Consider the following 16,089-nt stretch of genomic DNA (forward strand, 5'->3'; position numbering starts at 1 on the left):
TGTGCAAATTATTTCTTTTCTTAATAGAGAGCAGACTAGCAACAGAACTAAGCATTACTAACAATTTTATGTCATGCATTAAAGTTCAACCTTGTGCATATTTTCTTGGAACCTACTATTTTCTGGGTAAGTTGTTAGAATTTTCTAAAGTACTCTAGATTGGCACGTTCTATAAATGGGATACCTAGAGTATTTTACTTAAAAGTAACTATATTCAATGCCAAAATGATAAGTGTCTACCTATAAATACCCCCAAAAATATTTTCGGAAGAGAAACACAGAAGGTAAAATAACATCGCCAGAAAATAAATGCAACAAATTGAGCCACTGAAGTCATTCTCCTAAAACCACCATCCCCAGAACTGAGAAACACTGTGCCACCAGCAGTTGTGGTACTACATAATGAGCGTTTAAAAATGCAATGAAACTCCAGCTACTTTTTCCCTTGTGGGTTTTACTGTTGGTTTTGGTTTTTTTTAATCAAAGGCAATGTCCAGAAACATTATCAGTACTAAAGAATCCGTTAATGGCATTGTTTTACAAAAGTTCCTAACAGACAGTGACTATTTTATTGTTGGATGTATCCTTTATTTTATTAATGATGAGAAGTAATCAATGAAATGCTAAAAATAAACTTGTAAAGAAATCTAGTCTGAAATCTGAATCTGTTGTTTGAAGCAAGTTCAGTGGTCAAGGTAACACCAGTTGAAGACTGACTCTTGCCCATTGGGAAACAGGCATGGCTCTTCTAAAAAGGTCACAAATTTTTCAAATATAGGCACCATGTTTTAAATTTTGCACATACAAAATATGTTCATGTCACTCAAATTACACAATGTGGCAGTGTTATAAGTCTAAACATTATTGTCAATTAATGGCAGAGAAAAGAGCCCAAAGCTCATGTAAGACTAATGACAGGGACAAATCCTGAAAAGAGACAAATAGTATAAAACAACAGTTTTCCTGTTGCGTGTGGGTTTGTGTGTGCATGTGTGAGAGTGCATATAACAAAAAATGTTTTCAGAGTAAGTTCAGGTAATAGCCCATCCATTTGTTCTCAGCTTCTTATCCAGTTTCATTACTAAAGGCTTTGATTTTAACTGCATGTTAAAATGCATATTCAAATCCCATATAAACCATTAGTTAGTGCATCGACTGGTTCGAACCAATCAAAATTGAGAATCACTGTCAAATGTCTTCTTTTGAATCTACTTGTCAGCCTCTGGGTATGTAGGGTACTTGACTGTTTCAATTTTCTCCTTAACTTTATATGATGGGTACAGGCCTGTTCTTCCTAATTTCCTGTTGATGCCTTTGGAATAACCATCCCAGTGGTTTCCAGCTACGCCGATTATATCTCCAGGTTCCATAGGGATTTCATCAGCAGTTCGTGGATGATGAGCATAAATAGCAACCTGGTTGTGGGCATTCTGTCCCCCAAAGTAGTAGATATCATCCAAAGAATGGAAATAGGCTGAAGCATCTGGATGCAACGTCTGCATAATTTCGTAGGCAACTCGACAAACCTTAGAAATAAAAAGAGAAGTCATAAATATTGTCTGTGCCCGCAATAAACCACACAAGTCAGCAACCAACGTGTAACAACTACATTTCACAAGAGGGTCAACATTTTAATTGGTACTCTGGTAATAAGATTTTAGTAAATAAATAAATAGATGAATAATTACCCTCACAAGAGGGTCAACATTTTAATTGGCACTCTGGTAATAAGATTTAGTAAATAAATAAATAGATGAATAATTACAGCAGTCTACTTTTCAGCAGAAATTGAAAACATCCATACAAAAACTAGCCATCCTGCTTTTTAAAATTAATGACTTGTAGCCAATCAAACGTAAAAACAAATTTGCCCTCTTTTTCTACTACTACTAAAAGTTACATATTACTTCCCTTTGAACTGTTAGAACCTGCATTTTCAAAATTTCTTCTACAATCATGAGGCTTTACATTTACTTTTCCAAAGGAAGCTCCAATTTTCACAATCAAGTAGTTCCAAAAGTCCAAGTCTTTAAACTGCTGTTGATATTAGAACAGTGACAGCAACTTGGAAGACAACTAAGTGAAACTGAACTCCAGCAAGACAATCAAGATGTTTAAAAAGGAGAAAGATGCATTTTGAAGTGTCTTCAGACTGGGAAATAAAAGTTATATATTACTTCCCTTTAAACTGTTAGAACCTGCATTTTCAAAATTTATCCTACAATCATGAGGCTTTACATTTACTTTTCCAAAGGAAGCTCCAATTTTCACAATCAAGTAGTTCCAAAAGTCCAAGTCTTTAAACTGCTGTTGATATTAGAACAGTGACAGCAACTTGGAAGACAACTAAGTGAAACTGAACTCCAGCAAGACAATCAAGATGTTTAAAAAGGAGAAAGATGCATTTTGAAGTGTCTTCAGACTGGGAAGAGGTCCCCACAGGAGAATCATGTTGTATTTCTCAGAATTGCCAGAAAAGAGAAAAGGCTGCCACTAGATTTAATACAGCTCTTTTCAACCACTGGCCGGAAAGCTCTTCTCCATCAGGTGCCTGATTTGGCCACTGTGAGCTTTCTGACTTGTAATCTACATTAATTTTTTCAGCATTTTTCTCTGGTTTTGCATAAGCTCAATAAAGCTTGATAAACTAACAATACAGCAGACCTCTTCAGTATGAAGCAGCATTGAGCTTTTTCATAATTTTCAGTCTGAAATACAGTAAAGTTTTTCTTTTCTCCCCTAAAGATACAGTGAATAGAACTTTGATCAGTCAAACTAGACATTTGTACTTTCCCAGCTTCTTTGAGAGAAGGATTTGTTTAAAAATGTAATAGATTTCCTTTTATCCTTCTCCATCTTATCTTTGAAATAACTTTTCAGAAGTAGCTTTCAGAAGATGAGGCTGAAGTTAATTATTTTGAAGAACTTGTTATACACCGTAATATAGAAACAAATTTGATTACCCATACATTGGTAAGAGGTTATTTATTTTATAGCTTCTGTGACCGTTTCTGTACTTACATGTACAATGCAAAGTACAAAGACTAATAAATCCTGGAAGGAAATGTGATTATGAAGAAAAATATGTCAGGCAGAGGGAGCTACAATTTCATCTAAATGAAGACTGAAGAGACAGAAAAGCTCTTTGTTTTAATGTGCAATCTTAATCCTGCTACTGTGTTATGATTTGTGTAACTATCATGTGGCCTATCTATACATCTCAATGCCACGTTGCTGAAACATGCCAAGGTGGGTTGTTTCCCTGGACTCCACATCACTTGATCAGCCTCAATTCTTCATCAACATTATTTTAATGAAATATCTATTCTTCAGCTTTTATCAGTTTCCATTTAGTTTTGGTAACACAAATAAGAATTAATATAGGAGACTTCCTAAAGTACCTAATCCTATTCACATGTACTATAATTTTCTCTTAATACCTCTGTAATGAAGTTTCTATTCTTTTTGGCAAGGAAAAAAAAAAAGGAAAAAGGTCAGCATACAATTAATTAATGTGACTCTTTTTGGCAAGGAAAAAAAAAAAAAAAGGGAAAAAGGTCAGCATACAATTAATTAATGTGAAAGTTCAAAATAAAATAAATTAGACTACATTCTTATCCTTACTTTCTCTTCATACAGCTTGGACAAAAGATGGTCATTAATAGCCTGATATTGCTTACCTTCAACGCCAAAGTAACTACCAAACTGTTGATTTAATTGATGGAAGGACAGGGATAGTAGTTCAAATGTTAGAGATCAGAGCATCAAATTTTAAACCCATAAAAGAGAAATCTTTCTCAGCAGTGGGAAAACTTGCAACAGACCTTAGAAAAGCCTAGTATGTGAAAATACTGTAAACACTAGAAATTGCCCAGAACAAATTAGATAGATAGTCGGAACAAACTCATAGCCCCAGCAATTGAGAGTAACAGTTTAATACAGGATTTCTGAGACTTCAGTAGTATTTTCTGTAACTCTGGAAAACCAAATATGTCATCCAGCAAATAATTTCTCAGCAGTGGGAAAACTTGCAACAGACCTTAGAAAAGCCTAGTATGTGAAAATACTGTAAACACTAGAAATTGCCCAGAACAAATTAGATAGATAGTCGGAACAAACTCATAGCCCCAGCAATTGAGAGTAACAGTTTAATACAGGATTTCTGAGACTTCAGTAGTATTTTCTGTAACTCTGGAAAACCAAATATGTCATCCAGCAAATAATGTCTGTTGTCAAATGCCAGGAGGTGCAGAGCGAGACTGGAGCTCAAAGAGACCATGTACCCCACAGGCAGGCTCAAAGGGGGTTGTACCAGATGTCCTCCAGAGGTCTTCATCAACCAGTATCACTTTAACTATGTCAATGTATTTTAACATGTATTCTTTTTTTGAAATTACTCCAATACTTACAATTTAATTACAATACATTCCATCCAAACCATTTGTACCTATATTTAAACATTTTTCTTCAGTTTATAATCAGTGTTTTATGTGAAGCAAAGATTTACCATTTTTAACACCACTATCCAAATATAATAATAGCAGAAAATGCAGAGATTTCTTATTAATTTTTCATCCAATAGCACACAATTCTTCCTTCACAATATGACCTGTCTCTACACCAATGCACGTGTGGCATTTAAGACATAGAGCCCTAGGGCTTGGCTGGTGACCACCTCTTTTACGGTGATGTGCATTCAGGGGATATACTTCAGCTGAATCAAACGTTGTAGGAGTGGATGGCTCCTCATGAGCTTTTCTTAGTGACAATTTTTCCTTAGAGTTTATTCATGTCTTGGTCTGAAGTAGCTACATTAATAACCTAAATATGCTATAAAGTGTCATCTTCTTCACAGGGTTGGTGAACAGTGAAAAAATGTATGCACGAGCCTGACGGATGGATAAGAGGTTTTTCTAGGCTTTTTCTGGTTTTGCTGTCTTCTTGTCATGGGAACATTGCTAAGAATTCTGGCAGTCAAGGTCAATGTGCCACTGCATTGATGATATGTTAGTATTAATACTACGCTTGTTACCTATCTAATTATCATTACAGTGCAAAAGACGATTTACATTTGAAGCTGTGGAAAACATTTCTTTTTGAAGTGAATTTTAACTTTGAGATTTGTGTCCACTTCCACGTAACAGTACAATCATGTGTGATGATTCACCTACAGCTGAATGCTTTCCTAACCAGGAGTCTCACCTAAGAGCACATACGACAACAGTAGGTAGAAAACCATTCACTCTGCCTTCAATCATATTTTGCCGTACTTGAATTAGATAGGTCAGCATATCAGTTACAAAATACTGCTTTCTGGTCTTTTATAATCTTAAAAAAAAACCAGCTTTTCATGATATTTGAAATTAATATACAACATGAAGTAATAAGAAGGAAGTGCCAATGATGACAATTACATGATTCGGTTTTCTAATGGATTCCAACTTGCTTCATCAAACCACTCAGGAAAGGAAGCTTGTAGCATGTAATTAGCTGCAACAAGAAGTCTCTATGGATTACAGTGGTCAGAATTCACATTTATTGCGCTGCTGCTGGATTGCTAGAAATCTAATAGACTCTGAAGAGAAATTAAATGCTCTCTTCATTCTCTTCCACTCCCAAAATCAACTAAGGCAACAGCAGACATGTTTAAACTGCAGCGGAGTGCAATGATGCGTAGAAATGGATGGACACCAGTTACATATTAACTCTATGCAAAATTAAGAAGTGTAAAACATGTTTTAAATTATTATTACTTATTTTAAATGCCTTAACTAAGCTGCATAGAAATGAATGGATACAAGTTACACATTAACTTTATGGAAAACGAGGAACTCTTAAACATGTTTAATATTATTTCTTGCTAATTTCAAATGCCTTAATTAAGCCAGTAACTTCAGTTGAAGAGAAGCAATCAACCAGTGCTTACAGTCCTCTTCAGCGTTCATATAGCATGCCAAGCCTTTAATTCTGCCCTGAAATTCTCAGGATAAAGCACTGAGGATAAGATAAGAGGAGCACGAAGAAAACTAAGATTTAGAACTGGTACGTATATACACTGCATTGTATTTGTATTGCAATTTACCTGGGATGAAAATGTACAGACCAGGAAGTCTGCCTGAGACAAAAAGTGAATATCCAGAATAACACCTCTCAGGGAGTTTTCCGTGTATCGGTTATGAAGTCCTGCTGACCAGGATATGGAGTTATCACTGATAAATTCGTAATTTGGATACCTGTGAAAATACAATACACAGTTAACAGCAACGTCCTTTTTTTTTTTTTTTCCCCTCTTTTTTTTAAATAAAGCATCATCTTTGCTGCAAGATAAGATTGTTAATTTGTTTTAAGTGAGTCTCTGCTTCATGGGGAATAAATTATAATTTTGCTGAATATTCTAGAATGTTGCCTCCAAGAATGCCCTCTCTTTACGCAGAAAAGATAAAATTAAATAAAATGATGCTGTAAGTCTGTCTGAGATCTGACACTGTAGAAGTGAAAAAATATCAGGAAGTAAATGTCACATTCTGCTAATCCTACTGATTATAGATGAAATATATTCAGACCACTTCGCTTGCTTTACTACTAAACAGCATACGGGATCGTGTCTTTAACAGACTATATTTTATTTGTTACCATACTCTCTATTAAATACTGATTATGACACTGCACAAGAAAATCAGTAACCTTTAAAAGGGACATATTAAATAAATGAATCTAAACTAACAAAAAAAATGAAAGAAGTCTGAAAGAAAGAAGAACTATGAAAGAAAGAACTATGAAAGAAGTCTTTCATAGTTATTACGGCCATATGGAGAAGAAATTTTGCAATTTCATGGTCAAAAGGAAAAAACCAAAAGTGTAAAATTTCATGTCAATACACCTTTCTTGACATATCATAAGCAAAATAGCGATACTTTAAGTAGAAATATTTTTATTTGAAATATAAACACTTGTTTTATATTATTTTAAAAATAAAATTGAAAGTTCTTAACATGTAACGACGACTTGGAAAGAAATAATAATAATTTAAAAAAATGTCAGTGAGTCTTCCTCAAAACATTTGCATTCCTTTACTAGGAAACTGAAATCTGAAATAAATAGTGGAAAGTAACACAAATTAAATACATTTTCAGACAACCTCCTACCAAAAATAAGTTTTATATGAAAAATTACAGGTGAATTAAGAAAGATCATAATTACATTGCTGTTACACAATAATTATATTTCAATCATGAAGTGCAACTCCTGTGAGAAACCTACCAACTCAAAATTTGAAGTACAGGGTTAATTATAAAGTAATTAAAATAGAATTTATTTTTCAAATTTACAACTTCCTAATAATTATAAAGCAATATATTATAGAAGACAGTAAGGCAGCTAATAGTACATTTGGAAGAATTAGTCATTCTTATATAGTTTAATAAAAAAAAATCAGACTATAGAGCAGGCCCTAATGCTGGAGCAACAATAACTCAGACCTCTAACTAGACGCTTCAAAGCCTGACACCCCTGTGCTGAGCAAAGCTCAAAATAAGGTTTACACTCACAAGTTCTTGGAAAGATACTGAAGTCAGCACACACCTGGATACAACAATGCAGCTGCTGCATCCACTCTGGACACACTGTAAACATGCACAGATTATGAGGACCTCCCGGAAGACTATCCCTAATTTATTCCATTTTCATGTCAAAACTATGGGAAAACTGTTCCCAAAAGTGAAATGGGCAAATACAGCCAGCTTTCCCATGTAACATTCACTACTCATGACTACCAAATCAGGAAATTTATCTCAAGTGTCAATGAAAAAGCTGTAAGCAAAACTTCCACATTTTAGTGGAAGAATCTTTAGAGGAAGAATTTGCGTTTATCTTCATAGTGATTTTAGTAGCATTTTATGTTCCCAAGAGAAACACCTGCTCTAACAAAGAAATAATATACGCATGGTGAATTTCCCAGAGATAGTATGACAACTTTAAACTTGCACCTGATCATGAACATCTGGGGACGTTCATGTTACATTAAAAACAAGACAAGACAAAACAAAACAAAGCAAACAAACAAAACAAAACCAACCAAAAAGTAAAAAGGAAGAGAAGGTGGAAACATTATTCATTTAGAATAATTGATAAGATCCCTTCTGAGAAATTATAGAAGGATATGGATCAAGAAATTTTTTTTCAAGATGAACTCTATCACAGTGATAATTTTCTTTCCTATCTTCTCATGTCTAACATTTTCTGTCAATATTTAACCAGCTTCTGAAATACAACAGATGACAACACCATATTTGTGATATATTCTATTTCTACTTCCATTGTGTAAATGATATTGGGTTGGGGTTTTTAAAAGAAACAAAAAAAGTACAGAACAACTGGAAATATGTCATACTCTACTGAGAAAACCAGCTGAGGAACAGAAATGGGCAGTCTTGATTCAGTGACACAGCCCTGAGGGGAGCAACACGAAGAAAGTTTAACAGAAGGTGTCATTTCTAGGGACAGTGAGCAGAGTAAAGATATTTGCACACCCCTTTCCAAGTTCTTGGCATCAGGGATACTGTTAAAATTAATCACTTCTTTCAGGCTTCAAAAATGAGAATTCACATGCTCAGTATAGACAAAACAACCTTTCTTAAAGAATTTGATTTCTTACAAGCAAACGATCAGTCTAATAACTTAACAAATGAAGCACACCAATGTCATATTGGATCTAGTTAAAAAACAAAGCAAAGAAACCCAACCAGAATTATTTGCACATCTTCTTATGCATACAGTGAAAATTTTCTCTCCTTCCTCCTCTTATTCCAGAAACAGTCCTTGAGATACTTTTAAGTCTGGTCTTTAATTCCATTTTGTAAAGCTGATCCAAATTCACCTTATCAACAGTTTCAGAACCTATTTCTTCAAACCAGTGATCCCTGCTTTGTATTTATCTACTCCCATGTTTAAGTTTTCAAACAAGCACATTTATGTTGTCCCACACACACCATGCTATATTCATGCTTGGGAAAAAAGGTTTCCTTTAAACACTCTAAAATGTGAGCATAATAGCAGCCATACTTGGCATGGCCAAAGGATCTTCTAGTCCACCATCCTGTCTCCAGGCTGAAAACAGAGCATAAAGAAAAAGTACAGTAAAAGAAAGCATAAAGAAAAATACAGGCTTCTCTCAAGCTTAGCCATATGTGGCCCGCTGACCTTCTCCATAAGGCAAGGTTTCATTCTCCTTCCCACTCACTACAATGCTTTAGATTCCACTTAAAGCTATTCTTACCACAAGGACTACAAAGAATAAAGGAAACTTGCAAAGCTCTCTGCAGTTAGCTATTGCTTCCTTCTATTCCCTTTTCTATCTGTATTTATGTTATGATTACTGTAATACTTACATTGTAACCTTTTGGAGATGTTTTGTTTGTTTGTTTTAAGCAGAACTCAGGCAAGATCCTAGTACTAGGATTCCTGAATGCAGTCGTAAATGAATAATAAATAATAAGATGTCATACTCTTATCAAGAGAAATCACCTAAATACAGTATTTTGTAGGATCTCTCCCAGCTTTCCAAAGATAGTACCCACACATTCTCTTCTTTATAGGAAGGAGCTCCTTTATAGGAAAGGAGCAGACTGTGAAGATACAACCAAAGAATGGAAACTGGCATAATACTTTTTTCTTTGTATCAGATAGATTACATATAGTTGATCTCCTCCACATATCTAAAAAATAACATCTAATTCTTGTAAAGCTACCTAATAGATTATTGAAACCTATATACAGGCCAGGAAGGATTTAATTTTTTTTTCCCCACTAGGAAAAAGGGAAAAGAAGAAATCAGCAGAAGGTAGAGAAGAGAGAGTTTAAAATCTTTCCTTCCTGCATCTACCGGCCTCAGATAAGGATACAAATGAAGCACAGTTATGAGACCATTTCAAGTTCCAAATGGTTTCAGAAGCTGAATAACTCATTGTGTAACTGGAGCTTATCACTACATTGTGCAGCAGGCACAAACCAAGGCCAGTCCCAGGCTCCTGCTATCAATCTGCTAGCTCTGGGGAAGTGTCCAGAACAAGCCATGCAAGTTTTCTTCCCTCTGAAAGACGAGTGTGAGCACGTGTATAAACAGATGGAGTAAGAAAGAATGTTTTGTTCAGGTCTTGCTCCAAAAAGAAATGGAAAATGTATGAGCTGTTCATCAGACTCAAGAACTTTGAAGCACTACTGAATCCTATATATTAGGCATACGATGGCTCAGGGGCGGGGGGCATTGCAACAGCTGAACTATAGATAGTATACAGGAAGAAAAGACATTAACTTGTTGAATTTTACTGCTCATATACATGAAAAAGAGACCAAAATAGCTTCATATATAAACCAGCAAGGTATTAAATATGTTTTTTTAAGAATTTACATGCATGTTCAGCTGCATTATTTTGAACACTCTACCTTTAAGAGGGAAGATGCCGTCAATAATATTATAGACTAGAAACACATATAAAAGAAAATCCAAAATTTTGTATCAAAAAGTAAAAAAATCAGTCAAAGAACAAGCAATTTGCACCATCCCTAACATATCACTTACCTAAGACAAATAGCATGACCTCTGCTTACCAGAAATTGTCAGGTGCTTTTTATCCCATAATGATTACAGCTGTTGAACTCTCAACCACGCTCCTCTCTAATCATGTTGTTCTGTATCATCCTAATTCTGAAAATATATCACTTCTTTCTTTCTTTTGGAAAGCAAAACAAACACAAACGGTCTACAAATTGATGGTACTGACTCCACTGTCTTTAGTACTGTACTTGCAGATGGTAGACAACCGACTGCAACGGAAGTTTCTGAAACTAAGTCAAAACATTTCTCTTTTCATGACTCTGCGTGGTTTGAAATACTTCTCTTAATAGAAACAACATGCCTATTCATGTGAATGTTGGCGAAATTCTCATTATTGAAATGCCAACATTGTTTGACAGCCACTCACTCTTATTTAAAGAGAGATATAGTATCTAGTACTTACTAATATTAGTGCACCCAATAATGAACGCAACAGAAGCTACTGCAGTACAATGTGACAGCTGCTTCCATCAAGGCTTGGTAGCACAATGTGACTAGAACTCTTTTATCACAGGTGTAAACTCATTTGTCGTTTTCTTCACAACAAAAGAAAGAAAATGTTCCTTATTACCAAAACCTGACCTTAACCTGCCCTTCAGATGCCTTTACACGCTGAAACATCAAATTTCATCCTGCCTTCTCTGAAATCACAGGAGGTTTCAAATGAGTTCTATTCAATTCCAAGCAACAGTAGGGTGCAAGCAACTTGGGAAATTATGTTTCAGTGTAAACTATAAACTGAAAATTCAGCAGCAACACATAAAAAATAATCTTCACCACCTACAGATTGTAGGGCTATTATTAAGAAAATGTACAAAATTAATGTTGTACTAGTGAGCTATATCTTATCATATTTCAATAAAAGTGTGATTTGGAATGGACTTTGAATTGCCTTAGAAACTGCAATGCTTAATAAAATTCAGTATTGTTTTACTAAGCAAGTCACAATTCCACTATTAGTTTTTATTGCTACTGAAAACTTGGGATGACATGTTTACATAGGTAACATCTTATTATTATTCACAAAGCTAAAGTATACCATGCCAAAGATTCAAAATTGAACACAAATAAAGAAAAAAGGCATAACTAAGATTGTTACAGTAATATTGAATTCTGTTATGTTACGAGCAGAAATTAAAATTTTTTAGGACAATGTAATGAATGAAATATTATAACCTCAATCTTGTATTACCTGTCTTCTCATTGTTCAGATTTGCACTTTAAATGTAATTTTATCATAATTGTTTCTGCTACTGTTCTTGTCTCTACATATACAAAAAAGGAAGGATTAGATTGCCATCGTCTGGAGTTGTATATGTTCATTTAGTTTTTTCAAAACTCCATAATTTAAACAGCAGCCCTTTACAGATATGAAAGAAAAATAGAAATAGCACAATTGAAATAAACAGGTTTGCAATGCTGTAGAAAATTCCCTTACTACAAAATAGCATTTTCTGCTTACCTTGTATACGTCAAAGAAAATTTGTAATCCAGTATATTATCTTATATATTTTTCCAAGCATGTCTACCAAGAATAAAACAGTTCAAAAATTTGCCATTTTTGAGTTAACTTGATTTTGAAAACTCTTAATTTCCTTGCTTAAATGAAAAACTAAGTATTCTTCTGTTCAAGGGAGATAAAATTTTGGAAAAAGAAATAGATGCTTTTCAGTAGACAGATAAATAAATAGTACTCAAAAGGAAAATGTGAACTTTCATTCATATGCTTAAACTGAATGTACCCAAAATACTTATCGAAGTTTCCAGAGTCATGGCAATAAGCATTTGTAAAATTGTTTATATCCCATAAACACCATAACCCAAGAAAGATATAGTTAAATATGGAACATTTTTCTTCCATATCCATCTGCTTTATTTTACTAAACAGAAGGTTTTGTCATCTCAGTGACACCTTGTAAAACATGCAACTTAACAATGAGTTTTTATGGAAAAATGTAGGACATATTAGGAGTAAATGCATCCATACTGTGCATTTCCAGGTTTGAACAGCTGTATTTTCTATGACAGGCTCAGACATCCCACATCTAGGATACAAAAATCATCCAAAAAAAGATAATTTCTGCGAGAAAAGTCAAAATCACTGGAAGCTGAAATGCAATCTTAGCTGTTTAAATGGTAACAAAATAATGATATTAAGATTTGTGCACGCAAAAGTCAGAAATTGTAAAGCTAGTCAGAAGGAACAAACTGAAATATAAACATAATTCATCTTACTTGGATTTAGCCTCTTGCAACAATGAAGGGTCATCTGTAGCCAAATACACTCTCTTTTTGTCAACGCGCATTCTGCGAGCAAGAAGTTCAAACCGTTCTTCAACATGTACCATATATTCTTCAATGGGATGAAATGCTGCCTCTGTTCCTACTTTGTCTGTCCTTCGGACGTGCACACTGGAAAAAGGCAGAAACTAGGAACTCAATTTATAAATACAACACATAATTTAGCAACTGACATTTTAACTTTAAATTTCATGCCGGTGCTTTTACAATGCATATTAAATTGAATCCCTACGTAAAACCAGAAAGGATGAAAACCATCAGATACACTGGCAACATAAATTTAGCTGTCAGTTTGCTCTTGAAAGCAATATAATAATCTTCCAAGGATGGCAAAGGGTGACTGAAAGAAGAGAACGAAGGAGATTTAATTATAGCATACCAGGTATTCCTTTTGTGCAAAAGGTTAAGTTATCCAGGGTAGTTAGATAATGCTTGATCAATACAGTTTGAAAGCAAAATAGGAATATTTGCATCATGAGTATATTGGGACACCAACTACAACGTGGAGTTTGAATGAAGGTAGTTAGAAATGCATCTTCCCCATCTGCTTGAAAACTAACAAGCCTTCAGATCAGCGACCGGAAAAGTGGCCTATTGACTCCATGGTCAAAAGGCAACTAACATTTGGACAGAAGTAATGTATACTCCTACAAAAAGAAAGATTAAGGACTAAAGGAAAATTCTGGCAAAGAGAGCAGTATGCTCTTCATTGCCCATAGGTGCTTTCCTTCCTCCTCCCCGTATCTCTCCATAGAGACCTTTCCAATTTGTAGTTATGGCTAAGAAACAACAATAGTGACAACAGCAGCAGGAAAGGGAAAGGCACGTACCATATTCAGGTGCAGCCAACAATAAAACTAGTTGTGGACTGTGGCATGTAAAATGTAGGCTTAGCCTTTTTTCCTCAAACGTTAAGCCTATAGGCACTTGAAAAGAAGACCCAGACAGAAAAGTGTCTGGAATACAAACTGTAAGGCAATTACAAGAATGAAATTCTATATTACCTTTCTAGATATGGAAGGACATATAAGCAAACCTTCTGTTGAGCTGCCTTTTACATATCTGCCAACTATAGTGAGACAACTATGCTGAAGAAGTACTTGTAATCAACTTGTACTATGCAAGAATTAAAAAATAATAGCTTCATCTAGAAAGCATGCTCTCTCCCCACAAAATGCTTAAGGCTCTTGGATAACCATCATAAAATAATTTGTCATGAACAGGAATGACCACATAGAGATATTAAAGCACAGACAGTGAAAAAAAAAACTAAATACCCACCCGATCACTGGATGTTTGAAACCAAGTTTCCTTGTGGCTTCCTCTATTTCTTTTTCTAACCAAGGCTGTGGACGAATCAAGTATTTCACAAACTGCGAGACCCACCACACCGCAGGATCCCCATGGACACGAATGAGCCGATCAGCCAGGTCTTCGGGGACAGCCAACGGTAAATAAGGTGGCCGTGGGTGTAAGCTGTCAACAATGGGAAGTTCCACCACCTGAACATCCTTATCATTAGCCTCACCTGTTTTAAAATACATACTAGGATGAGTCAAGCAGTTTACTTCATTAATAAGCTTTACTATTGGCAAGTAACATCCCAAAGATACCAGCGAAACTGTATCTTCAATTTCAAAAAGATTACCTAACATTTTCTCTATTTTTTCAAAATCGCATTAAAAAATAATAAAAATCATAGTTTTAGACTAGATTTATGTAAGAACTGCATCTAAAAATCCACTCCAGGTTGAAGGTCCTTGAATTCTTGGCAGCTGGTAACTAATAAAATATAAAAAGTGTTCCTGTTTATATATTCACACCTTTTTATATACAACTACACCATTACTGTATTGTAAGACTTACTTGGACAGTCTTGTTATCTAAAATGCTTCAAATTCAGTTACTTGTTTAAAAAATAAACAAAGAAATACTTTAAGGCCTAAGAAATTGTTAAAAAAATAACTGTACAGCCCTGCTGCTCTTTAATGAATACATTTTATTGCAGTAAATCCCAGCATTTCAGACATCATTAGAACCATTAAATTAGGTACTCTACTGACAGAAGGGAAGAAAGGACAGACAGAGAGACAACTCCTGTCTTGAAGAACTTAAACTGTGAAGATAAATAACAAATTAAATAGATTAAGGAAAACAGCCAAGCACTATACAAGCATGTGATTTATATACAGGTAAGAATTTGTTGTCTTTTAAATAATAACTAAAGTGGACTATACAGATATTTTAGATGGGACTTTTACTGAAGGCTCAGTAACTGCTAATCATTTTTAAGAGTTTTTACTAATTACGCAAAAATAAGTGTCTACATAATTGATAATTCAAAGCTGTTTTCATATACGGAACAAATTATAATACATGACAACATAATACACAACATTACATTTCTGAAACATTAAACATTTCAGGTAAGATTTCTAGTGTGCTAATTTCCTCCAAAGAATATTTCCTTGTCTGCAGTGTTTATTGGCAAAGACAGCTGGTTCTCTGCTTAGTGCTCACCAGCTAGGAAAGAAAATTATTTTAAATATAAGCAAGCCAAACTCACATAACTGTTGATGACCAAGTAAATCTAATGGCTGAAAAAAATCAATTCAGAGCAAGGATAACAAGTCTTATTTTAAGAACAGTTTAAAATCCCTAAGGTTAGAACACTTTTGCATGCACTAAAAATCATTTCAGTATATTTGTGTCAAAGTCCTAGAAATATGACACTTGCATGATTAAGTCATACATTGCCAGAATGCTACATTAATATCCGTGATCCTACCCACGCTACTGAAAATCCAGCAGTAACTCTCTAAGATATGGTTATTTAAACAAGGAACAGTTGTTATGATCAGGTGTATTTCAATTAATTTTTAATAGATTTGGAAGAATACATCTATCTCTATTTCATTACTATGCTGTATAAACACCACTTTTAGAAGAACTTCCTGCAGGTATGGATTATATTTTTTAATTCAAGAAGCCAACTCATATTTCTCCCATCTATTATACTACACTTACAGAAAAAGATTTAGCAAAAGTTCATAAATTTAGTAAAAATACTGAGCATAAGTTTTCTTACAAGAAGATGGGTATTATTTGCCTTCAGAAAGCTGCAATAAAGAAAAGCAGCCTGAAGCCACCAGGAAAGTGCTACGTCTGGTGCAGAC

At 34.5% G+C, this 16,089-nt stretch overlaps 1 protein-coding gene across 2 annotated transcripts in view; it reads right to left on the reverse strand.

Moving 5' to 3' along the window:
• Nucleotides 1-564: 564 nt before the first annotated feature.
• The window catches only part of FUT8 (fucosyltransferase 8 (alpha (1,6) fucosyltransferase)), an 89,527-nt gene continuing 74,002 nt past the window's right edge, over nucleotides 565-16,089 (reverse strand). Inside the window, exons 6-9 of one of the 2 annotated variants that reach the window (XM_014950386.1) lie at nucleotides 14,195-14,441; nucleotides 12,848-13,024; nucleotides 6,083-6,233; nucleotides 565-1,526 (exon numbers count right to left, since the gene is read on the reverse strand). In XM_014950386.1, coding sequence (XP_014805872.1) covers nucleotides 1,209-1,526; nucleotides 6,083-6,233; nucleotides 12,848-13,024; nucleotides 14,195-14,441 — 893 coding nt within the window. In that variant the 3' untranslated portion in view covers nucleotides 565-1,208. The remainder of the gene's footprint in view (nucleotides 1,527-6,082; nucleotides 6,234-12,847; nucleotides 13,025-14,194; nucleotides 14,442-16,089) is intronic. The other variant, XM_014950385.1, reaches the window with a different exon arrangement.

Source organism: Calidris pugnax, unplaced genomic scaffold (genome assembly GCF_001431845.1).
Source record: "Calidris pugnax isolate Ruff unplaced genomic scaffold, ASM143184v1 scaffold68, whole genome shotgun sequence".
In the NCBI taxonomy this organism is placed as follows: Eukaryota; Metazoa; Chordata; class Aves; order Charadriiformes; family Scolopacidae; genus Calidris; species Calidris pugnax.